This window comes from Prionailurus bengalensis, chromosome E3 (genome assembly GCF_016509475.1).
Source record: "Prionailurus bengalensis isolate Pbe53 chromosome E3, Fcat_Pben_1.1_paternal_pri, whole genome shotgun sequence".
NCBI classification, from domain to species: domain Eukaryota; kingdom Metazoa; phylum Chordata; class Mammalia; order Carnivora; family Felidae; genus Prionailurus; species Prionailurus bengalensis.
In genome coordinates, this window is record NC_057357.1 from 37862009 (window position 1) to 37889909 (window position 27901).

The 27901-nt window shown below is 49.0% G+C and overlaps 1 protein-coding gene across 4 annotated transcripts in view; it reads right to left on the reverse strand.

Annotated features, from left to right (window-relative positions):
* Positions 1 to 23266, reverse strand: part of MGRN1 (mahogunin ring finger 1) — a 55128-nt gene extending 31862 nt beyond the window's left edge. The window contains exon 1 of one of the 4 annotated variants that reach the window (XM_043560654.1): positions 22924 to 23266. In XM_043560654.1, the coding sequence (XP_043416589.1) occupies positions 22924 to 23011 (88 nt within the window). In that variant the 5' untranslated portion in view covers positions 23012 to 23266. The remainder of the gene's footprint in view (positions 1 to 22923) is intronic. The other 3 variants (XM_043560655.1, XM_043560656.1, XM_043560657.1) reach the window with 3 other exon arrangements.
* Between the last annotated feature and the right edge of the window lie 4635 nt (positions 23267 to 27901).

Below are 27901 nucleotides of genomic sequence, written 5' to 3' on the forward strand. Positions count from 1 at the left end.
GAAAAGGAAACACAATTGTAGATTATAAGGCTCGACACAGCCCAGGGGAAGCCGGTGATGGTTAACAGGCTCAGCCCTGAGAACAGCTCCATTTGGAGAGAAGCCTCGCAGGCTGTCCTTACCACTCGGCTCTAGCCCCAGCCTCAGCCCTTCAACCCGGCCCATTCAACGTCTGCACCCCAACACGCTTTGTGCTCCCAGACCTCTCCTCCCTGCTCAGGGGCATATCAGGTCTTCTGCTCCATTAACCTTTCCTTCTGTGGCAGTGGGAGTTGTGTGCTCCTCAAGGATATGTCTCAGTTCCACACCTACACCTGTGCATGTGCCCTTAGTTGGAAATAGGGTCTTTACAGATGTAAACAAGAGGAGGTCACACTGAAGCACAAAAGCAGTAAAAATAAGTGTACCTGTAGAACTCAGTCAAGGGACTCACAAAATAAAAGGCTATAAAGTATGACACCATTTACCTAAAACATGGGGAGGAGAGGGCTAAAGAATGGGTTCAAACTTAAGCGACCAGCAACTTCATACAGACTGCTATATGCAGAAGAGGTGACATACACACCGAATGGTAACCACAAATCGAAAACCTGTAAAGACATGAAAAAAATAAAGAGGAAGGAACCCAAGTATATCATAAAGAAAGCCAACTAACCATGAGAGAAAAGTGCAGGAGAGGAGAGGAATGGAGAAAAACCACTACAAAAACAATCACAGAACAAGTAACAAAAATGGTAATACATACATACTTATCAACAATTACTTTGAATATAAATGGACTGAACACTCCAATCAAAAGTCAAAGGGTGACAGAATGGGTAAGAAAACAAGGCCAATCTGTATGCTGCCTATAAGAGACTCATTTCAGACCTAAAGACACCTGCAAATGGAAAGTGAGGGGATGGATGAGCATTCATCATGCTAATGGTGTGAAAAGCAATCTGGGGCAGCAATATTTACATGGGACAAGATAGACTTTAAAACAAAGAGTGTAACGAGAGACAAAGAAGGGCACTATATAACCAGAAAGGGGACAAACTAACAAGAAGTAAATATCTGGCAACCAAATACACAAGTTAATAACAAATATAAAGGAAATAATAGACAGTAATACAATAATTGTAGAGAACATTAATAACCCACCTACATTAATGGATAGATCATCCAAACAGAAAATCAACAAGAAAACAGTGGCTCTGAATGACACACTGGACCAGATGAATCTCACAGATATATTCAGAACATTCCATCCTAAAACAGCAGAATACACATTCTTTTCAAGTGCACATGGAACATTCTCCAGATTAGATCACGTTAGGCCACAAAACAAGTCTCAACAAATTCAGAAAGATCAAAGTCATTCCACACATCTTTTCTGACCACAACACTATGACACTAGAAGTCAACAAGAAAAAATCTGGAAAGACCACAAATACATGGAGGTTAAACAACATGCTACTAAACAATGAATGGGTCAACCAATAAATCAAAGAAGAACCTTAAAAATACATGTAGACAAATGAAAGTGAAAACACAATGGTCCGAAATCTATGCAGCAAAAGCAGTTCTAAGAGGGAAGTCTGTAGCAACATAGTCCTACCTCATGAAGCAAGAAAAATCTCAAATAAGCAACCTAATGTTACACCTAAAGGAGTAAGGAAAAGAAGAACAAAACCCCAAGCCAGCAGAAGCAAGGAAATAATAAATGTCAGAGCAGAAATAAAGAAAATAGAAACTAAAAAAAAAAAAAAAAAAAAAAAAGTAGAACAAATCAATGAAACCAAGGCACCAGTTCTTTGAAATGATCAACAAAATTGAGAAATCTTTAGCAAGACTCATCCAAAAGACAGGACTCAAATTAATCAGAAATGAAAGAGGAGAAGCAACAACCAGTACCAAAGAAACATGAAGGATTATAAGAGAATATTATAAACAATTACATGCCAACAAACTGGACAACATGGAAGAAATGGATAAACTCCTAGAAACATACAACCTCCCAAAACTGAATCAGGAAGAAACAGAAAATTTGAACAGACCAATTACCAGAAATGAAATTGAATCAGTAATCAAAAAACTCCCAACAAAAGTCCAGGACCAGATGGCTTCACAGAGGAATTCTAACAAACACTTAAAAAACAGTTAATACTTATTCTTCTCAAACTACTACAAAAAACAGAAGGAAAGCTTCCAAATTCATTCTATGGGGCCAGCATTGCCCTGATATCAAAACCAGATAAAGACACTACAAAAAAGAGAACTACAGGCCAATATTTCCAATGAACACGGATGCAAAAAATCTTCCAAAAATATTAGCAAACAGAATCCAACAATACATTGTCAGGCTCTGTGCTGACAGCTCAGAACCTGGAGCCTCCTTCGGATTCTGTGTCTTCCTCTCTCTCTGTCCCTCCCCTACTCACATTCTGTCTCTCTCTCTCCTTCAAAAATAAATAAACATTAAAAAAAAATTAAAAGACTCCAACAATACATTAAAATAATCATTCACCACAATCAAGTGGAATTTATTCCCAGGATGTAAAGGTGGCTCAATATTCACAAGTCAATCCATGTGATACATCACATCAAAAAAAGAAAGGATAAAAACCGTAAGATCATTTGAAAAGATGCAGATACAACATGTGACAAAGCACAACATCCATTCATGATGAAAACCCTCAATAAGGTAGGTTTAGAAAGAACAAACGTCAACATAATAAAGGCCATCTATGAAAAACCCACAACCAACATCATCCTCAATGGGAAAAAACTGAGAGCTTTCCCCTAAGATCAGGAACAAGGCAAGATGTCCACTCTCACCATTTTTACTCAGGATAGTACTGGAAGTCCTACCCAAGCAATCAGACAAGAGAAGGGAACAAAAGGCAGCCAAATCATTAAGGAAGAAGTAAAACTCTATTTGCAGATGACATGATACTATATCTAAAAACCCTAAAGACTCCACCAAAACAGCTACTAGAACTCATAAATGAATTCAGGAAGGCTACAGGATACAAAATCAATCACTGCTTTCTATACACTAATAATGAAGCAACAGAAAGAGAAATTGAGAAAACAATCCCACTTACAAGTACACCAAAATAATAAAATACCTAGGAATAAATTTAACCAAGGAGGTGAAAGACCTGTACTCTGAAAACTGTACAATACTAATGAAAGAAACTGAAGATGACATAAACAAAAGGGAAAACATTCCATGCTCATGGATTAGAAGAACAAATATTGTTAAAATGTCCATACGACTCAAAGCAATCTACAGATTTAACGCAATCCCTATCAAATACCAATGGCATTTTTCACACAACTAGAACAAAGAATCCTAAAATTGGTACGGAACCATCTAGAGACCCCAAATAGCCAGAACAATCTTGAAAAAGAGAAACAAAGCTGAAAGCATCACAATTCCAGATCTAAAGATACATGACAAAGCTGTCGTGATCAAAACGTCTGGTACGGGCACAGAATAGACAACGTAGATGAACGGAACATAACACAAGGCCCAAAAACAAATCCACAATTATATGGTCAACTAATCTTTAGCAAAAGAGGCAAGAATATGTCATGGCAAAGGGACAGTCTCTTCAACAAATGGCTCTGGGAAAACTGGACAGTGACATGCAAAAGAATGAAACTGGACCACTTTCTTACACTAGACACAAAAATAAACTGGATTAAGTTTCTAATGTGGTGAGACCTGAGTGGCATCTCGGTGGCCCAGTCGGTTGGGTGTCCGACTTTGGCTCAGGTCATGATCTCACAGCTCGTGAGTTCGAGCCCCATGTCGGGCTCTGTGCTGACAGCTCAGCGCCTGGAGCCTGCTTCGGTTTCTGGGTCTCCCTGTCTCTCTATGTCCCTCCCCCACTTGCACTCTGCCTCTCTCTCTCTCTCTCTCTCTCTCCAAAATAAATAAACATTAAAAAAATTTTTAATAAATGTGAGACCTGAAACCATAAAAATCCTAGAAGAAAGCACAAGCAGTAATTTCTCTGACATCGGCTGTAGCAACGGTTTTTTAGATCCGTCTCCTGAGGCAAGGGAACAAAAGCAAAAATAAACTATTGGGACTACACCAAAATAAAAAGCTTCCATACAGCAAAGGAAATTACGATCAAAGCTAAACAACAACCTACTGAATGAAAGAATTTGTAAATGACATATCTGATAAGGGGTTAGTATCCAGAATATAAAAACAACTTATACAACTCAACACCAAACAAAACCAAATAATCCAATTAAAAATAGAAGACACGAACAGATATTTCTCTAGAGAAAACATACAGATGGCTGACAGACACATGAAAAGAGGCACAACATCACCCACCATCAGGGACATGCAAATCAAAACTACAATGAGATATCACCTCATACCCATCAGAATGGCTAAAATCAACAACACAAGAAACAACAGGTGTTGGCAAGGATGTGGAGAAACAGGAACCCTCAGTGCACTGTTGGTGGGAATGCAAACTGATGTAGCCACCTGGAAAACAGTATGAAAATTCTTCAAGGGCGCCTGGTTGGTTCAGTGAGTTAAGTGTCCGGCTTTGGCTCAGGCCATGATCTCCTGGTTCGTGGGTTCGAGCCCCGCGTCAGGTTCATGCTGACAGCTCGGAGCCTGAAGCCTGGAGCCTACTTCAGGTTCTGTGTCTCCTTCTCTCTCTGCCCTTCCTCTCCCTGTGCTCTCTCTCAAAAATAAATAAACATTAAAAAAAAAAAAAAGAAAGAAAATTCTTCAAAAAATTAAAAGCAGAGGGGAGCCTGGGTGGCTCAGTTGGTTTAGCATCTGACTCTTGACTTCAGCTCAGAGAATGACCCAAGGGCCATAGGATCAAGCCCCGTGTCAGGATCTGCACTGAGAATGGAGCCTGCTTAAGATTTTCTCTGCCCCTTTCCCCTGCTCACATGCGATCTCTCTCTAAAATTAAAAAGAAAAAAAGTTAAAAATAGAACTACCCTACGATCCAATAATCTCACTACTGGATCTTTACCCAAAGAATAGAAGAACATTAATTCAGAAGGATACATGCACCCTGATGTTTACTGCAGCATTATCTACAACAGCCAAATTATGGAAGTAGCCTAAGCATCCATCGACTGATAAAGGATAAAGAAGAAGACATGGTAGACATATGTGTACACACAGCCAGAGGAATGTTACACAGCCATAAAATAAAGAATGAAATCTTGCCACTTGCAATGACACAGATGGATCTAGAAAGTATTATGCTAAGGGAAATAAGTGAGTCACAGAAAGACAACTACCATGTGAGTTCATTCATATGTGGAACTGAAGAAACAAAATGAACAAAAGGCGGCAGTTGGGACTGGACGTGGCAGGGACAAAAGTGCAGACATTCTGCTTACTGTTAGGTCTTTCCATGGAACATGAACCATGCAGTGCTCTTAACTAAAGGACTGAGACATGGGGCAGCACAAGGACCCTTCCAAAATCACCTAGGATCTGCACTGGGTCCTATATACTGGAACTATCAGTGCACTTTAAGGTGCAGACTTTTTTTAATAAACGTGAGACCTGAAACCATAAAAATCCTAAAATAAAGCACAAGCAGTAATTTCTCTGACATCTTCCCCACAACGGCCCTAGAGGGGCAGGGAACAAGGCACCCAAGGCCTGGCACGCAGCCTGTCACTGCACCTGACCCTGGACCTGGGCTTTAACCTTGCTTGGCCTTTGGCCCACCCGCGCTACCCTGCTTGCTGACCAAACTGCCCCCATTTTCCCTCTCTCTTTACTCTCCCCCACAGCACTGTGCATGACCCGATGGAACTGTGCACAGGAGGCCCCAACATCTTAGTCCAGTTTTAAGCTTTTGTGACTGGAGGTATAAATGCTACAATCTAAAACCTCCTGATGAAGAGACAACAGATGATTTTTTTTTTTTTTTTTGGTTTTCCCTATATTGTTTACATTTTCTACAATTAACATTACTTTTTTTTTTAATATTTTATTTGTAAGTAATCCCTACATCCAAAGTGGGGCTTGAATTTACAACCCTGGGATCAAGAGTCTCACGCCCTACCAACTGAGCCTCCAGATGCCCCAATTAACATAATTAACATTACTTTTAAAAGAAGAAAAAAAAATTTTTTTAAGATTTTTTTTTTTTTTTTTTTAAAAGAAGGCTCCACGCCCAACGTGGGGTCTGAGTTCACAACCCGGAGACCAAGAGCCTCCTGCTCTGAGCCAGCCAGGCACACAGTCCAAGAAAAATTATTTAAAAAAATATATGAGGGACACCTGGGTGGCTCAGTTGGTTAAGTGACTGACTCTTGGTTTTGGCTCAAGTTCCTGAGTTCCAGCCCCACATCAGGCTCTGCGCTGACAGTGTGAAGCCTGCTCCAGATTCTCTCTCTCCCTCTCTCTGCCCCTCCCCCACTTCCTCTGTCTCTCAAAATAAATAAATAAACTTGAAAAAAAAAAAAAAGACATGGTACAAGATGTGGTAGTATCACAAAACTGGAAGCATGTTCTGGAAAGACCAATGAATTATCCACTAGTAGACTTAAGGGTGTGTGAATTATACCTCAATAAAGGTATTCTTAGGGATTGGGGGAATCTGAGTTGTCAGCTAGGAGTTCATCAGTAAGTTTTTTGATATTAATCTTTAACGTGACTTTTTTGGGGGGCACAAAACTTAGAATTAGATGCTATTCTTTATCAAAACCCTGTTAATTCCCATCTACTTATTTACATGACATGGGTTCTCAACTTCAAATTAAAACCAGAACCAGAGCTTGTGCTGACCTGGTCTCACCCTACCCGTGGGTTATGTTCAACCGTGACCACAGGAACCAATCAGGAACGAAAGGAGCCCACTCACCTAAGAGACACCTTTTTGATGTATTTTATGTTCGATGCGTATTTAGGTTTACTATTTATAAAAACTGTAACCTCAGGGGAGGTGCTGTGCAAAGACATACAACGTGAGGAATGGGAAGCATGGGTTCTGAAGGAAGGGCGTTCGCTATGTTATTCTCTGTGTTTTGCTAGGTTTTTCAAAAGTTCACGTTTTTAAAAAGGAACTTTTAGGGGCCCCTGGGTGGCTCAGTCGGTTGAGCTTCCGACTCCGGCTCAGGTCATGATCTCACGATCTGTGAGCTCGAGCCTCGCGTCGGGCTCTGTGCTGACAGCTCGGAGCCTGGAACCTGCTTCAGATTCTGTATTCCTCTCTGACCCTCCCCTGTTCATGCTCTGTCTCTCTCTGTCTCAAAAATAAATAAACATTAAAAAAAATTTTTTTTTAAAAGGGAACTTTTAAAGGAAGAATGTGTGCGCAGAGGACCAGGGAAGGAGTGTGTGTTCGTGCGTGTCTGCGCGTGCATACAGGTGTGTGGTGTACCCAGCTGCAGGGGTGTGTCGTGCATGTGTGTGTGTCTGGGCGTGGGTGGTGTGTGTGTGTGTGTGTGTGTGTGTGTGTGTGTTGACACAGTTTAGGACCAAGAGGAGCAGGCCGAGCTCTAAAGACAAGGGAGGGAAAAGAGCAAGAAAACACCATGAAGGGGAGAAACGGAAAGGCAGACAGACAGGAAGATGAAGAAGACAAACCACCACCTCAGCCACCGGGCTCTTTCCTCCATGCTCCCTGATACGGAACCCACGGAGGGGACACAGATCCTGCCCCTCCTCTCCATGCAGGACGATATCAGAGGTCCCCTCAAAGCCCCGTGACTTAGCCCCATGCTGAGGCCACCCCCACGTCCACCCCCAACACACACAGGGACAGCAGCCAGTGAATGGGGTCATCTCACTGATCTCACTGCAGGCTGCAAAGGACGGCTGTTCGCACACAAGGAAAGAGCCGCGTGGGAAGACCGTCCCCATCAGAAGGGCTGAAAATCCTATGGCCACGTGGAAGGCCCGCTAGAGGCGATTTGGGCCCAGAAGCCCTGGCTACGGGGCACTGACACGCTCCAGGACCTCCCGGCCGCAGGGGAACCCAGACGCTTCACCTCCTGTGCGCCGGAGGGATTCACACTCTGCCCTACTTACAGGTGGCCAGGTGACCTGGATAACCAACAGGTGACCAGCCACAAAATTAAGACCAAGGGAGACCCCCTCCCCTGGGGGCCTCCCAGCATTCCCACACACGGCTCTGTTGTCCTTTACACGTGGACGGACACATGTGTTCATCATCTGTAAATACAGATGAGGAAAATCAAAACCACGAGGCTCCCGTTAGAGGCTGTTTCAGTGATGGCTGGTGCGGGTGGGAAGGTGCTGTCCCTTCCTCACAGGCCACAGAGCGAGCCAGGAGGGCTCCTGGGGCTGTTTTGTCTGGTCACTCTCAAATGACTGGTGGTATATACACATGGTGTACCAGGATCACCATTTACAACCCCAAAAAGGCAACACTCTAAATTACTTAAATGAACTAATAACCCTGCTAAGGAGCAAGGCACCAGGACACTCAAACTGTCCCTGGGATCAGAGTAAAGGTCAAAGCCCGGAACATTCCAACCAAAACTGTCAGGGCCCCCCAGCAGGCAGGGTGAGGAGTGGAGTGAGAAAAAGTGGGATCCTAACATTCTCCCCAAAACACCCGCTCCACTCTAACCCTTCTTAGCTACACATTCACAAAACCCAAGTTTCATCAAGAGACCAGAGTTTGGGACCCTGCTACAGAGCGAATATTTACTTCCCACCCCCTTCAAATTCACATGTTGAAATCTGACCCCCAATGTGATGGTACTGGGAGCTGGGGCTTTGGGGAAGTGACTAGATCATGAGGAGGTGCTGTGATGCATGGGATTAGTACCGTGACAAGAGGCCCTCCAGAATCCCCTAACCCAGCCGTGTGAGCACAGCGAGCAGACAGCTGTCTATGAACCAGGAAGAGGCTCTCACCAGACACCGAACGTGCTTGCACCTTGATCTTGAACTTCCCAGCCTCCAGAATTGTGAGAAATAAGTGTCTGTTGTTTATAAGTCACCCAGACTGTGGTGTAGACACAGCAGTGCAGACAGACTTGGACATACCCACTGGGTCTAAGGTCCCAAGTCTGGACCCCTGAGAAGCATGTGCAGCAAACCCACCAACCTATGGGATCCCCACAACAGAAAGAAGCTGGGCGGGCTCCAGCCACCCGGGATCACCTGGGGACAGCCACCACCATCACCGCCAGGGCTTCATCAACTCTTGGTGTCACCCAAGACCTCAGCGAAAAGCCCTCACTAGGTGAAGCAGCGAGGGCTCCTCCTCCTAGGCATCTGTTCCAGTCGTCCCCCGAGGGGCCTCTGCACTGCTGGAGGGAGCCTGGGATGTCCCAAGGGACCCTGGGAACTATAGGGCCAGAGTTCTTCATTGAAGATGAGAATGGAATGATGTGGAGAATGAAGCGACTAGTGCCATGGTCTAGCAAGCTGACAGTCTCAGGAAGAAGCAACACCTGTGGGCTTTGTGAAGGGAGCCCCCTAGAGGCTACATCTGGGAGCCTGGACTCCTTCAGAGCCCCTGCCCGCACCCTGGCTCCTCGTGGGGACTCAGGCCGGGGGGGGGGGGCCCCCACCTCCTGCGATTCTCAGCAGCGGCCCACCTTCCTTCCCCACCTTTCCAACACACCCGCACCTCCTGGTCTCACGTCTCTGTGTGGTTCTAGGTAACGCAGGACACGCAAACTCAGTTCTAGGTACCACAGGCTCCCTCCTTGCACTCCAGACGTTCCAGACCAGAGACAGTGATGCTATCCCCAGCAGCCAACATCCCCATGCCTCAACCTACAGGGCCATGAACCAGTGATTCTGCTCTGCCCTCTGTGCTGCCTACCTCACCTTGCACCACCTTCCTGGGCCATCCTCTGGGATTCAGGCACTTTCTCCATTCCCTGTGACCCAAGAGGCTGCCCCCACCCTGCCACTCAGCAGTAAGGCCTCTTACGAACTCCCTGCAAGCCCACTCCATAGCAAATCCTCCTGCCCCAACAGTCTTCACAGTAGGATCATCACTGTTTTTCTTTATTTGTTGGTTGGTTCACACTCTGTCCTCCTCCGCCCACGACCAGGGATCACATGCATGTTCACTGTCCTGTATCCCAGTGACCACCACCCTGGCTTGCACACAGGAGCCTGGTAAAAACCAGTTGAATGAACGGAGGAAGGTGGATGACACAGTTACTAGGATTTGACAGCAGAGGAAATAGGAGGCACAGAGCAGTCACATGACCCGCTCAAGCCACAGCACCAGCCAGAGGTGGCGTCCTCACTGAAGACCTGTGTGGACCCCAGGGCTGCATGCTGCACACTCAACTACTCCAGCCCACTGTGTGCTCTTCCCACACCACCATCCAATTCTCCAGTCTTCGGTGGACACCGACTGATGACCTACAAATTCAGCTCTATCCTGACACCATCCACCTGGAGACAGCATCAGATCCCACAGATGAAGGGCTCAGCCCCACACCACTGCCCCCTCCCTTCAGATGCCAATCCCCGGCTATAAGCTGGACATTCCCACGACCCCCAACTAATTTGCTCAAGCTGCTCACAAAACTCAGGAAAACAGCTCACTTACCAGATTGCTAGGTCACCAGCTTAATATAAAAGGACACGCCTCAGGAACGGCCACATGGAAGAGATGTCCAGCGCAAGGATGGTGGGAAAGGCACGGGGCTTCCATGCCCCCTCTGAGCGCTCCACCCTCCCAGCCTCTCGCTGTGCTCACCAACCCAGAAGCCCCCTGAACCCAGCTCTTCAGGGTCTTTGTGGAGGCCTCGTCTTACGTGGGCTCGGCTGATTCAATCACTGGCTGCTGGCGACCCTCTCGATGTCCAGCCTCTAACCACAAAGTTGGCTCCAAACGCAGCCAGGCCCCATCCTTAGGTGCTTCCCCGAATCTCATCAGCATAAACTCGGGTGTGGTTAAAAGGGGCTTGTTATGAGTATCAATACCAAATTCCAAGAGTTTTTTAGAAGCTCTGTGGCAGGAACAGAGAAAACACATCACAATGTCCCCTGTCTACCCCCTCCCCCCCCCCCCCCCCCCCCCCCGGTAAAGCAGGACTTTAGACACCCTGCACAACCCACTGCTAAGAAACACACCTGGTGCTGGGCCCCGGGACACAGGGCGTGCATCTCAGGCCTCCCCAGTCTCCCCTACTCCAGTGGGGCTCGGAGAGGCAGGGCGGGGGGCGCCGCTGAGCAGGCGTGGGCAGGGGCTGGGAACAGTTCACTGATTCCACAGGCCATAAATTCCTCTCATTCCCTAACGGGACAGATGTTCCCAGTTACCAGCTTCCTGAATCCGCTGTCACTAGGCCCCAGCTGGGCCTGACCAATGCAAGATGAGAACATTACAGTCCCTGAGTGATCTCAGGAAAGCATCTTCAGGCTCCTGAAACACCCTGCCGATTCCGCCTGAGCCAAAGTCATGCATGTACAGACAAGAGCGCTTCTCTGCTGGCCACATGCAGCCTAGGTGACCTAGTGTGGCCTGGCCTGTGTCCCCATCAGTAACACGCAGGCCTCAGTAAAAAACACTGGGAGCAGACTGATGAGGACAGCTCAGGATGTCCTCAAGATAAAAGGAGCCAATAATGCAAAGGAGCCTTGCACGCGTGAAAAGGCATCTGAGAAACATTCGATTCCCAGCCCCTCCCACCCCCCTCCCAAGCATGAAAGCCTTACCACAGCTGGACCATATTAAACAAAAATCTCGGGGCACCTGGGTGGCTCAGTCGGTAAGCGTCCGACTTCAGCTCAGGTCATGATCTCGTGGTCTGTGGGTTCGAGCCCCGCGTCGGGCTCTGTGCTGACAGCTCAGAGCCTGGAGCCTGTTTCAGATTCTATGTCTCTCTCTTCCTCTGACCCTCCCCTGTTCATGCTCTCTCGCTCTGTGTCTCAAAAATAAATAAATGTTAAAAAAAATTTTTTTTTAAACAAAACTCTCTCAGTCCCCAACATCACAGAGGAAAGAAAGATGACCTGAGAACAACTTTAAGCAAAGACCGTTTCACTGAGTTCCAGACTAAGTGCTTGTAGCCACCTTTTGTAAGAGGAGGGGTCCTTCTCTCTTCTGGAAACAGCCTCTACCAACAGGGGTGGGCCCCAGCAGCAGCCCAGCTCCGGTCCCATCGACAATGCTCGTCAGCCAAGATGGACACCCGGCGGTGCTGGACCAACACACGGTTCTCTCTCCTGTGGAAGTGGATCAGACACCGGAGGACTTGGTCCTTGAGGACCCCTGAGGGATGGCAGTCAGGTACGGGCAAGGCACAGCAGAATGACACTGAGCCCAGAGGGGACAAGGGGCTTTTGTGTTCTGATGGCTTCCACATCTTGGGTCCCAACCTCAAGTTCCAGAGACCTACCCCCCACCAGGCTTCCAACACATTCCGTTCTTGCCTAAGCTAGTCTGCATAAATGCCATAGTGACAGCCAATTTTCAAGAATTAAAAACGTAACACAAAGCACTTAGGAAAGAACTCATGCAAATCAGTGAGAAGGGAGACAATCCAATATGAAAAATATGCAAATGATTTCCACACCTCACAAAAAGAGGAAGAGAAATGGATGGTAATTTACATATGAAAAGGTGCCCAACCTCCCTGGTCATCAGGGAAAGTAAATAAAAACTACAATGAGTGGGGCGCCTCTTGATATAGACTCATGGCCTTGATCCCAATGTTGTGGGATTGAGCACCATGTCTGGCTCCATGCTGAGCGTAGAGCCTGTTTGATATTCTCTCTCTCCCTCTGCCTTTCCCGCCCCGCTAAAGTTCTCTAATTAAAAAAAAAACAAAAAACAAAAAAACTACAATGAGACAACCATGGCTAAAGTTACGAAGAAAACCAAACACACACACCCGACTCTCCCCAGGAGAGAACGCACGACAATCACAACTCTGCTCTGCTGATGAGGGTGCAGGTTGGTGCAGCGGCCCCACAACACCGCAAAACCTGCTGCAAGCCCAGCACACACAACCAACGGCTCGGCACCCACCGCCAGCTGGGACCATGGCCCCCAAGAGACAGGTCCTGAGGGGACTGAAAACTCGCAGACACAAAAAGTAGGGTGGTGGGTGCCGGGGACCGGCGGGTCTGTGTGTAAAGGGCACGGAGTTCAGCTGTGCGAGAGGGAAAGAGCCGCCCAGGGAGAGGGCAGTGGGCGGCTGCACAACAGGGGGAACATACTGGATGTCGCTGAACTGCGCACTTCAAACGGTTATTAAGATGGGCACTGTTGGGGCGCCTGGGTGGCTCAGTCGGTTAAGCGTCCGACTTCGGCTCGGGTCACGATCTCGCGGTATGTGGGTTCGAGCCCCGCGTCGGGCTCTGTGCTGACTGCTCGGAGCCTGGAGCCTGTTTCGGATTCTGTGTGTCTCCCTCTCTCTCTGACCCTCCCCCGTTCATGCTCTGTCTCTCTCTGTCTCAAAAATAAATAAACGTTAAAAAAAAAAAATTAAAAAAAAAAAAAAAAGATGGGCACTGTTATGTGTACTTTACCACAATTGGGGAAAAAATGGACCCAAAGAAATCTGATCACAGGCACCAATGCAGCCACAGAAGTGTGCACAGCAGCGCTTTTCATAAGGGCTCAAACTGGAAATTCCCCCAACGCCCCTCCCCATGGATGAAGATGTGGTGGCATCCACAGACAATGGACTCTAACACAGCAGAGGCCAAGCTGACTACTGTCCCCATGAACGGAATGAGGGCCTCATCACTGCAGAGGAGCAAAGAGCGACCAGTTCCATCTGTCACACTCAAAACAGGCAAAATCACCTCTGGTGGACTCAGAAGGGAGTTTCCCAGGGAGGAGGGAGGCAAAGATTGGGAGGGGGCACCAAGGGGGTTTGGGGGCTGCTACTGTTCCATTTCTTCAACATGTTCACTTTGTCATCATTCATCAAACTTACGATCTACACGTTTTCTAAATGCGTGTTACTCTTCACTTTTTTTAAGTTGTTATTTACTTTGATGTTAAACAAACACATGCAGACAGTCCCGCACTTAATGGTTTGTCTTATGAGTTTTAGACTTTACAATGGTGCAAAAGCAATATGTATTCATCAGAACCCACATTTCAAATCGTGAATGTGGATCTTTTCCCCAGATAACGATCTGAGGTAGGACCCTCCCCTGGGGATGCTGGGCAGGGCAGGAGCCCCAGGTCCAGGCAGCCATGCGGTCACAAGGTCAGCACTCATGCTTGCGACCATTCTGAGCCCAGAGAACCATTTTGGTTTTCGCTGTAAGTATGGTATTCAACAAACATGAGATGTCAAACACTATCACCAAACCAGCTTCGTGTTGGTGATTTTGCCCACCCGTAGGCTCACGAAAGTGCTCTGAGCGCATTGAAGGGAGATGAGGCTAGGTTCAGCAGGTTCGATGTATTCAATGCATTTTCGATGGGGACACAACCCCATCATAAGTTGAGGAAGATCTGTGTATTGTGGATATACGCACACATTTTTTAAACAATGCACAACCGAACACAACCCCGAAAGGCCCCCAGGGAGTCTGGTCCCTCAGGGATGTCCTGTGGGTCAGATGTGGATAACAGAAGGCTGCAGTTATCACAACGGTGGATGCCAGGGCCGCCTGGAGGGAGCCAGCACAGCGGTCTGCCCACTTGCGGGGGTCAGGCACCCAGGACCAAGCGAGAGGGCACGACTCAGGATCAGGTGGGATGAAAGGGCAGGGAAAGTGGCTCCAGGACTTCTTTTAGACACAGAGGTGGGGAGACGTTCCATCAGTCATTCCTCGAGGCTTGCGCCTCCTCACCTGGCTCCATGACTAAGCAAACCAACTGATCTCGTGTTAGGCAGCGAGGGCCCCTCTCCCACGCGGTTCCATGCCATCAGCTTTTCTGCAAACAGCAGAGGGTGGGGGCCTCACTCTTCCTCCTTCCCACTCCCATCCTGGAGGGGCGGCCACCCCCTAAGGCACAGGCAGGGGCTGAGCCTGCTTCTCCCATCTCTGAGGAGCTGGGCAGATGCAGGGGCAGTGAGCGGAACTGAACAGTTCCCCTGTTATTTACTGAGGCCGAATCAGGCGCCGCATGGGTGGTGCGTGTGACACCATCTGCCCTTTTATGGGACACCATTTTATGGAGCGACACAGAATCCTGAGGGTGAGTGACTGTACACAACCACACAGAAACGCACACAGGAAATGCCAAATGGAACACAACCCCATGAGAACGACTGGTCCGGACAGCACTAGGCTTGGGAAGCGAGGCAGGCGGCAGTGGTCACTGTCCACGGGGGCCATCCAGGAAGTGGAGGCCGGCCTCCAGGAAACTTCTGGGCCCGCTGAAAAGCAAAAGTTCAGCAGGGCAGGGTACGGTCCCACCCTGCCAGCTCACGTGGACTCTCAGAGTCAGAACTGGAAGAGGCCTGGGGAACCAGAGGTTAACCCCAGTGAGTCAGGGAAATGGGGCCAGAGAGCAAGCGCCTGGCTCAAGGCCACAGATCGAGGACAGACTCAGGCCTCGGGACTCTGAATCCAGTGCTCCTCCCACCACACAGGCTCGATCTCATGTGCTAAACTGATCTTCCGTGACTTTCCGTGTTTGCGGATGGGTGTGTTACAAACACAATAGAGGCCGCCCCAACTGTGAGGAAGAAAACACACGCATGCGCTCACACACCAGTACAAACCCACACCCCTTATATCTTGGGCTACCGGGCCCTCAGTGCCACGGCTGACTGGAATGGCAGCAGCCACCTCCCTGGCATAGGATCAAAAGCCCAGTGGCCGAGCGGCCAGACCAGCACAGGCCTGGGTTTTCTTCCCCGAGTGCCAGGCTGCACAGGCACGTGGAGCCGGCTCACGGACGTGAGAGTCCAACAAAGCCCAGGGCAGCGAGGCTGGCAACGAGGTTAGCAGGAGCTGACGGTCTTGTTATTTTCAAGTCAACAAAAAGTGATGGTGTGTTAACAATTCCCAGAGAAACTATGACAAGTCCCCAGAGTCACTGTGCCCTGACGCATGCCCTAAACTGAATACACGATGCAGGGACCTCAGAAACAAACACAGAGATACAAGCCTCTCAGAACCCTGAGGGCAGGCGGCACTCCCACCAGGGGACCCACCACACCTCAGCTCCCGGGCCCCAGTGGCCGGCTCCTGAACCCCAGTAACCCAGGGTCGCTGCTGCAGGGAAACGGGTGCTCAGATGCCCACCCACCATGGCCCGTTCAAATTGTTTCCTGTTGCTGTTGGTTTTTTACTGTTTTTACCTAAAGCATAACGGAAACTCAGAAAATACAGCCTGTTTATGCAGCTCTTACAACGATAAAACCCAAACCAAGTTCACATGAGCAGAAACACAGAACTAGTTCTCTTACGAGCACGGCACAGGTGACACGGGGAAGCTGAATCTGAATCCAGCTGAACCACACGACGCTGGTGACGATGGTGCAAGGTCTCTGAGCAAGAAGGTGAACCTGGCCCTGGACAGGTAGAGCCTCCTTCTCCCCATCCACTATCCTACTGTCACGGACACACGGGGCTCAGAGCACAAGCTCACTCCCTTGGGCCATGATGGCCCAGGGACCCAGAATGCCCCTAATGATAGAGAACGTCCGCCTTCATCTCAAACTTCGGCCTCAGTTCGTTTCTTCAGTTGCCAAATAAATCAGTCAGCAAGGCCCCACCCTGGAAATGGGAGACCCTGACACGAGTGTTCGGGATGTTTCTACACTGCCAGCAAGACCTAGGCTCACAGCAAAGGTCTTACACATGCCCTGGGCCCCTCCACCACCTGGCAGCAGACCCAGGAGTCCTCAGACCCCTGCCAGACACCTCAAGGGATATGAGGAAGCCCGCTGTGAGCAGTCCGTACACCGAGGAGGTGAGGTTTGTTTCCTTCAAGGCCTGTTGCACGAGCATCTGTCAAACGCCTACTGTACACGAGACTCAGATGCTGGGTGACAAAGGCCCGGGCTGATTTCCAGTTCCTCCACTAGAGGACAAAAGTCTAGGGTCACAGGACATGGCAAGGCTCCGGCAAGATAAAGGAGGTGAAAACACTGTGAGAGCACACGCACAAACAAAAGGTTTACATCTCGGGCATATCTCCCCCCCCACACACACCCTCTCCCCTGCCTGGGCTGGCAGGTCACATGTCTGATCGTCCCTCCTTCTGACCCTTCTCATGGGTGACCTGGTCCCAGCACGACCTCCCTCAGACACCAGGGCAGGGCAGCCGGCAGCACTCTGAGACACACAATTAACAGTAATGAGAACAGCGGGAGGACAGACCGCGGCAGCAGCTGCCCACGGCCACGTCCTCTGTGGCCGCAGCCTGCGCTCGCTTCCGCATGTCCACACCTTCTCTTTGGGAGCTCGCCGTGGTGGCCTAAGTCCTGCTCTGACCCGCAACTGGAGACCGGCCGGCTGTGTGGTCACGGCAAGGGAGGCCAGACACAAACCCTCACAGTTACGGAGCTGACTTTTTGTAAAAGTGCAAAGGCGGCCTGATGGAAAAAGGACAGTCTTCTCAACAAATGATAATTAAATAACTGAATCCCCACATGCAAAGAAAAGACCTCGTAGTTTTACCTGAGACCATACACACAAGAAAACATTAACTCAAAATGGATCATAGACCTAAATGCATGAGCTGAAACTTTTCTTTTTTTTTTAAATTTTTTTTTTTCCTCAACGTTTATTTATTTTGGGGACAGAGAGAGACAGAGCATGAACAGGGGAGGGGCAGAGAGAGAGGGAGACACAGAACGGGAAACAGGCTCCAGGCTCCGAGCCATCAGCCCAGAGCCTGACGCGGGGCTCGAACTCACAGACCGCGAGATCGTGACCTGGCTGAAGTCGGACGCTTAACCGACTGCGCCACCCAGGCGCCCCGAGCTGAAACTTTTCTAAAACTTGTATGGAAAAAACAGAAAATCTTTGTAACCTTGAACAAGGTAAAGATCTCCCAGCTATAACTCCAAAATTATTAACCATTAAAAAAAATCGATAAATTGGGGCACCTGGGTTAAGTTGGTTAAGCATCTGACTTCTTGGTTTCAGCTTGGGTCATGATCCCATGGTTTGTGAGTTCCAACTCTTTGCTGACAGCTCGGAGCCTGCACGGGATTTTCCTTCTCCCTCTCTATCCCTCTCCTACTCGCGCATGTGCTCTCTGTCACTCCTTCCCTCTCAAAATAAATAAATAAACTTTAAATCACAGAGCCGATAAACGAACTGTATTACTGTATCCAGAATAATGGAACTACTACTCAGTAAGATTAACAATCCACTTTTTAAAAAAAATGAACAGGGGCGCCTGGGTGACTGAGTCGGTTGAGTGTTGGGACTCTGGCTCAGGTCATGATCTCATGGTTCGTGGGTTCGTTCCCCGCGTTGGGCTCTGTGCTCACAGCCCAGAGCCTGAAGCCTGCTTCTGATTCTGTGCCTCCTTCTCTCTCTCTCTCTCTGCCCCTCCCCCTGCTCACGAACGCTGTATCTCTCTCTCAAAAATAAATAAACATTAAAAATTTTTAAAAATAATAAAATAATAATTTAAAAAATGAACAAAAGACAAAAACAGACTTCTGCATGTGCGCCTCTCTCTCTCTCTCACACACACACACACACACACACACACACACACACAGAGTATACAAATGGCTAATAAGCACATGAAAAGATGCTCCACGTCTTCAGTCATCGGGGAAATGTAAATCAAAACCACAATGGGATACCACTTTATGCCCACAAGGATGGCTACAATTAAAAAGGTAGGCCAACAGGGTGCCTGGCTGGCTCAGTCTGTAGAGCATGTGACTCTTGATCTCAGGGTCCAGAGTTGAAGCTCAGCTCCAAGATGGGCAGAGAACCTACCTGTTGGGCGAAGAGCCCAGTTTAAAAAAAAAAGGTAGATAATAATAAGTGTTAGCAAGGATGTGGAGAATTGGAACCTTCACACACCGCTGGCGGGAATATAAAATGAAGCAGCTGCTGTGGAAAACAGTCTGGCGCTTCATCAGAAGGTTAAACACAGAATCACCATATGACCCAGCAATTCCACTCCAACGTGTATACTATAGACAATTAAAAAGGGCCACACAAATGTTCAGTGTTCATAGCAGCGTTATTCATAATAGCCAAAAACCGGAAACAACCCAAAAGTTAACTGGTAAATAAACAACATGTACTATATCTGTACACAAAGGTACAGACACCTGTTACCACGTGGTAGAACTCCAAAGACGTTGTTTTAAGTGCAAAAAGCCACACACGAAACTACATGTTGTGGGGCACCTGGGTGGCTCAGTCGGTGAAGGGTCCAACTTCGGCTCAGGTCATGATCTCACAAGCTTGTGAGTTCGAGCCCCGCATCGGCCTCTGGGCTGACAGCTCAGAGTCTAGAGCCTGCTTCCGATTCTGTGTCCCTCTCTCGCTCTGCCCCTCCCCTGCTCATGCTCTGTCTCTCTCTCTCAAGAATAAATAAAATGTTAAAAAAAAAAACTTAAGGGGCACCTGGGTGGCTCAGTCAGTTGGGCATCTGACTTCGGCTCAGGTCATGATCTCACCCTGTGTGGGTTCGAGCCCCGTGTCAGGCTCTGTGCTGACAGCTCGGAGCCTGGAGCCTGCTTTGAATTCTGTGTCTCCCTGTCTCTCTGCCCTTCCCTACTCACACTCTGTCTCTCTCTGTCTCTCAAAAATAAATAAACATTGAAATAAAATTTTTTTAATTGAAAAAAAAAGAAACTACAAGTTGTATGATTCCTTTTCTTTGAAAGAGAGTGCACACATGTGCACATGAGCAGGGAAGGGACAGAGAGAGAGGGGGAGAGAGAGGCAGAGAAAGAATCCCAAGCAGGCATGAGGAGGGGAGGGACAAAGAGAGAGGGAGAGCGAGGGAGAGGGGGGAGAGAGAGAATTCCAAGAATGCTCCGCGCTGTCAGCGCAGAGCCCAACATGGGGCTCGAACTCACAAAGCCATGAGATAGTGACTTGAGCCGAAACCAAGAGTCAGACGTTTAACCAACTGAGCCACCAAGTGCCCCTGTATGATTCCTTTTATATGATGTGTCCAGAGAGGGCATATTTTAAAGACAGAAGCCAGATCAGGTGGAAACAGAGATGGACTGCAAACAGGCACAATGAAACTATGGAAGGTGATGGAAATGTCTCAAACTGATTTGCACAGTTGTATAAATTCACTGGAAGTCAACAAATCACACATTTACAATGGATGAGTCATATGACATACAACTCGATAAAGTTGCTTAAAAAGTAAAATGAATAAATAAATTCAACGAAAACAAAGCAAATGTAATTAAATTTCAGCTAGGTACTGTTGGAGTACATGCTGAAAGTTCCACAAACAAAAGAAAATTGGACAGATGTTAAAAGTTCTCACCACAAAAAAAAAAAAAAAAAAAAAAGTGATGAGGATGCTAACTCACCTTATTTCCTGACACGTACATGTATGAAATCATTAGACTGCACACCTTACGCTTACACAATGTTATATGTCAATTAAGTCTCAATAAAGCTGGGAGGGGTCAGTGCTACAGATATGTTAAAAAATATTAGCATGCAGGGGCGCCTGGGTGGCTCAGTCGGTTAAGCGTCCGACTTCAGCTCAGGTCATGATCTCGCGGACCGTGAGTTCGAGCCCCCGTCGGGCTCTGTGCTGACAGCTCAGAGCCTGGAGCTTGTTTCAGATTCTGTGTCTCCCTCTCTCTCTGACCCTCCCCCGTTCATGCTCTGTCTCTCTGTCTCAAAAATAAATAAACGTTAAAAATTAAAAAAAAAAAATATTAGCATCCAATTTTTCTCTCCTCAATATTATCGATGAAATTAACAGAGACCTGAGAAGATAACTTTCTCATAAAGCGATTGAATGGTCCACAGGGCCAACCCCTAAAAATCATCTGAAATAACCCTGGGGACCTTGCCCACCCTTGGAGAAACATACTAAGGTCCTGCTAAGGTAATTTCTGCCTCGGACTGACCCTCCCTGAGCAAGGTGGCCCGAGGGACAAGGAAGCCCAGGGGACAGGTTTTGGACTGGACAGGTCCAGGCAAGCACTGCTATGGTGCTCTAAGGTAGCCCATGACATTCACCTGCGTGCCACCCTAATCGATTAGTTGTGGCCGGCTGGCATGTTCATTAATGGCTTCTGAAACCAAGTCCAGGCTTGGTGACAAAGAGTGTCCTGAATGATTAGCCAGGTCTACCACACAGAATCTGAAAGTTGTGTTATAAAGGCCTTGTATTTGTGGTTTCGTCCAAACACCCAAATGAAGGAACATCAAGTATGTGGGCCTCGTCCTGGATTAACATAGGAAATGCCACATTAAACTCTGATATCTCTGCCATGCTACTGCTAACTGCTATTAGGGTCTGAAATGTCCACCTAATTTCCTCTCTAAACCTTTACAGCAATTAACATTTTAGGAGGACTTTCAGTGCCAGTCACTGTTCTAAACACTGTACAGGGCTCAACCCATTTTACAGATGAGGAAACTGTGACCCAGGGGGCTACCCAACTTGCCTCCAATCACTCAGCCAAAGACAGGCTGGAAGAACATCGGAGATGAAAGAGAATGAATTCAAACAACTGCTTCATGAGATGTGGGGATGTCAGCCCGCAGGCCTCCAGGGATCCCCACACCAGGCTGGGCTGCCCTGCGCTTATGCCTGGGACACAAGCAGGCAACAGTGGCTTCTGCCCACTTCGGCCTCATCCCCTTCTGACTGCCCCAAAACGCTGTGCTAGTCTCCACCCCTCTATTCTCCCAGACACTCCCCCTTTTGGGGCTTCCAAAATCAGCACAGAGCAGTTCTTAAATCTGAGTGGACATCAGACTCATTTGACAAATGAGTTTAAATGCAGGTTGCTAGGCCCCAGCAGGTCTGAGGCAGGGCCTGGGAAATGCATGCTTAACAAGCTTCCCTACCAGTGGGAGTGGGTGGTCCGCGGCTACACTCAAAGGAAACCTGGCCTGGTGGGTGCGTGAAGGCCAACTGTGAGGCCTACAAGAACCCGATAGCAGATCAGATTCTTCAGAAGCCAGGATCAGGTGATCCAACCGAAAGACCCCCTGAGGTCCAAATTCTCTGTTCTTTTCCTTCTTTCCAAGGCAAATGACCCCACGAGGAGATGGAGAGGAAAGAACCCAAGCTAAAGTCCTGGGTCAGTCCACACTCTTCAGAGGCAGCAAAACAGAGTGTAAACAAGTCCACAGGGGTCGGATTTGTGGTCCTGTGCCTAGATGTGCTTCCACCCAGGTCTAAGACCTTGGGAAAGTCACTTCCTTGCTGCAGGCTCAGGTCTCCCTGCCACGGAAAAGGAGACCAGAGAACCAGACAGGTCTCCTCCAACCAGTCTCCTGTTCTCCAGCAAGGGCTCCAAGCCTTACCCCATCAAATAATCTCCTTGGGCCCAGCCCCTCTCCTCCCGCCCCCCATTCACGTACACACAGGAGAGCCAAGCCTCTGTCCAGATGGCATGGACAGTGTTCAGAACTACTGGCCCAGTCTTCACACCAAGCCACCAAAGAAAGCCCAAACTGACGATGGTGTGATGTCAATCCCTTTGACAATGACCACTTTGTAAGCGCAAGCTAAGCGCCAAGCACCGTGCTAACCCCTCACCAGCATCGCGCCCCGAACCTCATCCCAGCCCTAAGGCTTTCCGCTGAGTCTCCCCTGTGTGCAGACAAGAAAAGCGAGGCGCCCAGAGGCGAAGTGACTGACCCAAGGTCACCCAGCCGGGACGGGGCAGGCAGCCCGGGGCCCCACCCACGGCCCGAGTGGAGGTCGCGCGGAGCCCCGGGCCGGGAGGCGCAGGGAGGGCAGCGGGCCGGGCAGAGCCCCCACCGCACCCTCTGCGGAGAGCCTCGCGCGGGCGCGCCCTGCCCACCCGGGTTCCGGCCCAGGTCTCGCCCTCCGCTCCCGGAGCCGAGCGGCCGCTCACCGGACTTCGGGGGGTAGCGATAGGCCGAGTTCGCCTGGATGTCGATGTCCTCCACGCCCGCGATGCGGCGGCTCAGGATGGAGCCCATGGTGCACGGCGAGCCGGGCCGGGCCGGCCGGGGCCGGGACGCGGGCGGCGGCGGCGTCCTCAAGCGGACATGGCCCGGACCAGGCCACACGGACACTAGCCCACGGCCGCGGGCGCCTCGGCCTCCGAGCCCCAACCCTCAGCTCCGCTGGGGGCCCGACGCCACGGCGGCCCTCCGCCCCCCGGGCATGAGGCACTTCGGGAAATGGAGTCCCTTCACTTCCCTTCGCCGCCCAGGGTGACGGGCTGCGGCACGGGCACTCTGCCTAAGAACTACATGTCCCAGGATGCCCTTCGCCACGGCGTCGTGAAGTTGTTGACTAGCGTTCAGGAACAAACCAAATGGACCTGAATCCAGAGGGGAGGATTCATCACCGCAAACTGACCTTCCCTCTACATTCCAAGCACGGTACTAGCATCGTAACTCTTTAGCCTCCTAATCATCTGTTCATATACAGATCCTCATAGGAATCCGGCGCCTTCCATTTACCCCCCGTCTGAAATATCTCCCTGAGCTACCATGGTTCTCCCCACTTCCCAGGGTTTATCTCCGGCCCCGGCCAGAAGAGGGCATACCTCTACCTGCCGCCCGGCAATAGCTGGGGTGGAACCCAAGGCCGTCAGGAGTGGGGCTCCCTGGCGAAGCCAAGGGCTTCCTTCAGCCCCTTTCCAAAACTCAAAGCTTCTCTTTGGCTCCACGTCGAGAACAATCACTCTGAAGACATAATTTTACAGCCCCACACCGAGGCAGTAGACCTCTTCTCATTTTACATATAGAGAAGAGACGGCTGCATATGAGGTGTGGAAGGCAAGTTTAAAAAACCGGTCAGGATTCAAGGCTTGCCGATTGCAATGTACTTTCCTGGCTTTTGAGTCACATAAAATTCTGTAAGCAGGCCAAGTGGAGGTCTGTTTGGCCTACTTTTCAGTTGAGAAACGGGTTTCAAGAAGAAAGTGACTTTCTAAGTCAAGTCTGCTGTATCAAGAAAGCTGGGAGAGCAGCAGCTGCTGAAGGGTCTCAAATGGTAAATGCACCACATTCCACGTTAAAGTGAGTCCTACACATTTCCGGTGGCTAGAATCCAAAATACAACCTTCTATTGTCAGGGTATCTGGGAAGCCAAAGTTAATAGCAGAGGTGAAAGACTTACGTGATTATGAGTAGAGTTCCAGATCTTGGAAGAGCCGGATTAAATCTGTGCTTCACAATCAAGATCCCCATTTACCGAGCACCTACTGTGTGCCAGGCATCACGTTGAGGACTTTATACAGAGTCATTGAATTTTCTGATGTAGCTTTTATTTTATTTTTTAAATGTTTATTGTTAAGAGAGAGAGAGAGAGGGAGAAGATGGGTGGGGGAGGGGCAGAGACAGAGGAAGACACAGAATCCGAAGCAGGCTCCAGGCTCTGAGCTGTCAACACAGAGCCCAACGCTGGGGCTCGAACTCACAAACCGTGAGATCATGACCTGAGCCCAAATTGGACACTTAACCGACTGAGCCGCCCAGGTGCCCCTCTGATGTAGCTTTTAATTCCCAGTTCACGGAAGAGGAGAGTGAAGCTGGGAGACGTGAGGTACCCAACTCAGGCTTCGTTGTAGATACATGGTAATAAAGCTGGAACTTGAACAAAGCCACTCCTTTTACCGCCACACTCCCCTACTACTCCAGAGGCAGGAACATTCGGATGTACGATGTTTCATGGCTCTTGCCACCGGATGGGCCTGAAGACGCCTCCACTCTTTGTGATCCTTCTTCCCCTATCTTTCCTTCTGTTAAATCACATAACGCTTGTGTGTATATACACACACACATATACCAAAACAATTCAATTTACTGGCCTTCCTGTTTGGGGGACAGCATAGACCCTGACATTCTCATTGAAAAACAATCCTAGGAGCATGTCCTTCCTATACATCCTGGGCCAGGACAGCCATTTCCACGGGCTGGATGTTTGATTAAACACCCTTCTTAATAGAGCTTTGGACTTGTTCTGTGCTTATCCGCGCCCCGCTGGGAGACAGGCCTTTTTTGATTTGTTATTAGTTCTCCTGTCAACATCTCCGCTGATTTGTTTATTTATTCAACAAATATTTATTACTCAGGTACTATGTGATGGGCAATGAGCCAGACTATGAGCCAGGCAACAGGGATCAACTGCGAGAATGCTAGATGTGGACCACACAGGCTAGTGTAGAAACACACTAAAAAGGTCAACAAAATGTGGTGGGTGCTATAGGAGAATAGAGGTGCAAATAAATGATAAGAGAGGGGCGCCTGGGTGGCTCATTTGGTTAAGCATCTGACTTCGGCTCATGTCATGATCTCATGAGTTTGTGAGTTCGAGCCCTGCATCAGGTTCTGCACTGATCATGCGGAGCCTGCCTGGGATTCTCATTCTCTCCCTCCCTCTCTCTCTACCCCTCCCCCACTCGCTCATGTGTGCGCTCTCTCTCAAAATCAATAAAGTTAAAAAAATAATAAGAGACACCTACTTATTGATAGGGGTGTCAGGGAAGGCTTCTCTGAAGAGGTGACATTTAAGCCAGGACTTGAAATACAAATAAGAGCAAAGGTGGGGGGGCAATTCTGAGGAAGTAAGCCAATCCAGGTTCCAAGCAGAGAAAACACCAGGTGCAAAGGCCCTGAGGCTATAAGGAGCTGAGTAGGGTCCAGGAGCTCAAAGGCCAGCGTAGCTAAAATCAAGGGGGGGGGGGTAGAGTATAAGAACAGAGGTCAAGAGTGAGTCAGTGGCCGGGTCTCAAGTCCCCTCAGTCAACCAGCATTGGGTCTTTTACACTTCATTTTAGCCAAATGACCTAAAAGCGATAGCATTGGGTCTTTTGAAAGACACTGGGCACCATTTATGGGCACCTGTGGTGAGTCCCTTGAGTCTAGCTTTCTGAGCCTTCTGAGGGGGCAGGATCCTTGCCTATTCATTCCTGTGCTCCCAGAGTCAGGCACCCAATGATCTATGGAGTGTTTGAAAGAATAGAAGCAGCTAGCTCAGTCAGCAGAGCATATGACTCTTGATTACAGGGTTGTAGGTTCAAACCCCACATTGGGTGTGGAGATTGCTTAAATATTAAATCTTAAAAAAATTAAAAATGGAGGTGGGAAGGAGGAGGCCAGGGCATGCTGGGGAGGCTCTGGCAGAGCCTCCAATTCCCTGAACTTCAGGTAAGATGGTACTGCTAAAAATACCTTTTATTCCCCTGCCCCCATCTACTGGTCCCAGCTGTCAGGCGCCTGCTAAGAAATCCAAAGTCCATTCTTTAGCCAGGCTGATCCTGGCTGAAAACAAGGTTGTTTTTTCCTCCCCTGCTGCCCTTGGGAAAACTAGCAAGCTAGCGGGGCCATGGGGACCAAAAGAGTGACCTTTGCTCCTGCTAGCCTCATCTGCCCCACCCCAACCAGAACAGCTCCTTCTGAGCTGGACAAGCCTGGGCAGGTAACTGAGTGTTGCTGGATAAGGGTAGGGGGAAAGGTGAAGGTACTTCCCGTTTCCTTGAACAAGAAAATCCCCTAGCAGGCCCTGCCAGGACACTGCCCGTTCTCACTTGCCAGACATACACCCTTGTGGGCTAATGGGTGCCTATTCTTCTCCACTGGCTCTGAACACAGGCAAGAGTGTAAGGAGGTTTGGATTCCAGCCTTAAGTTTCCTCATCTATAAAATGAGGCTTGGGCTCCCTAGAGTGGTCCAGATGGAGGCAAAGAGGTGAGTACCAGAAATAGTGCTGAGCACTTCACAGCTATGAATCTACCTTCAGCAGTCCTGGGAGAGCTCTACACTCCTACCTTGGGTTCCACAAATGAAATGAAGCTCAGGGCTGCACTACTTGTATCCGACATCAGTCACTAAGCAGTGGAGTCAAGACTGACAACCAGATCTATCTGGCTCCAGAACCATCTCACCGTCCATCACGCTCTGTCTCAGTGGAATAGTGATGGCAGAAACCACATCCAAAGCCCACTACCTTCTGCTGAGCGCTTTACCCACGTTAATTCATGCTTATGATGCTTTGTTAAGGTGAGGGGCCATTCTTTTTTTTTTTTTTTTTTTTAACATTTATTTATTTTTGGGACAGAGAGAGACAGAGCATGAATGGGGGAGGGGCAGAGAGAGAGGGAGACACATAATCGGAAACAGGCTCCAGGCTCTGAGCCATCAGCCCAGAGCCCGACGCGGGGCTCCAACTCACAGAGCGCGAGATCGTGACCTGGCTGAAGTCGGACGCTTAACCGACTGCGCCACCCAGGCGCCCCAAGGTGAGGGGCCATTCTTAACAAGACCAGGAATCTCCTGGCACTATCGGGGTTTGCAAAAAATGGCAGAGCCTGAGTGATCCCCATGTGGCAGAAGAGACACCAAAATCTGATTTCCCATGAGGACAGGATACCTCTACCAGGCTGAGGTGCTCACCTGGCAGAGGACACTGAGAGTCCACCCCCTGCCTGTAGGCTAGGCCAGGGAACCTAGCCCTTGGAGGCCGCTTAGCACTCTCATTGTGCAGGTCTCCCTGGAGCTATCCTGGTGCCCCAGCACTCCCCAGGCCCCCACAACCCTGGATCCCTAAAGGCCCTGTCCACCAGGCTCCCATTATCCTCCTCCCACCAGCTAAAGACAGAACCTCTGGAAAGATAAAAGGATCCAGGAAGGGGTTCCCCCCACCCCTCCGGTGTGGGATAGCTCCCTCCATCCAGCGCAATTCTAACAGTGAAGCGCTGGGTAGGGAGGGCCGGGGGGGTGCTCCCTTAGAACCAGACGCATCCAAAACATTTCCTGATCCAGACTGGACCCTTCGGCCACCATCTGGACGCCACACTGAGCCTAAAGTGGACAATTGATCAGATCTAGTAAAACCTCTCAATGACTTTTAACCCTAAC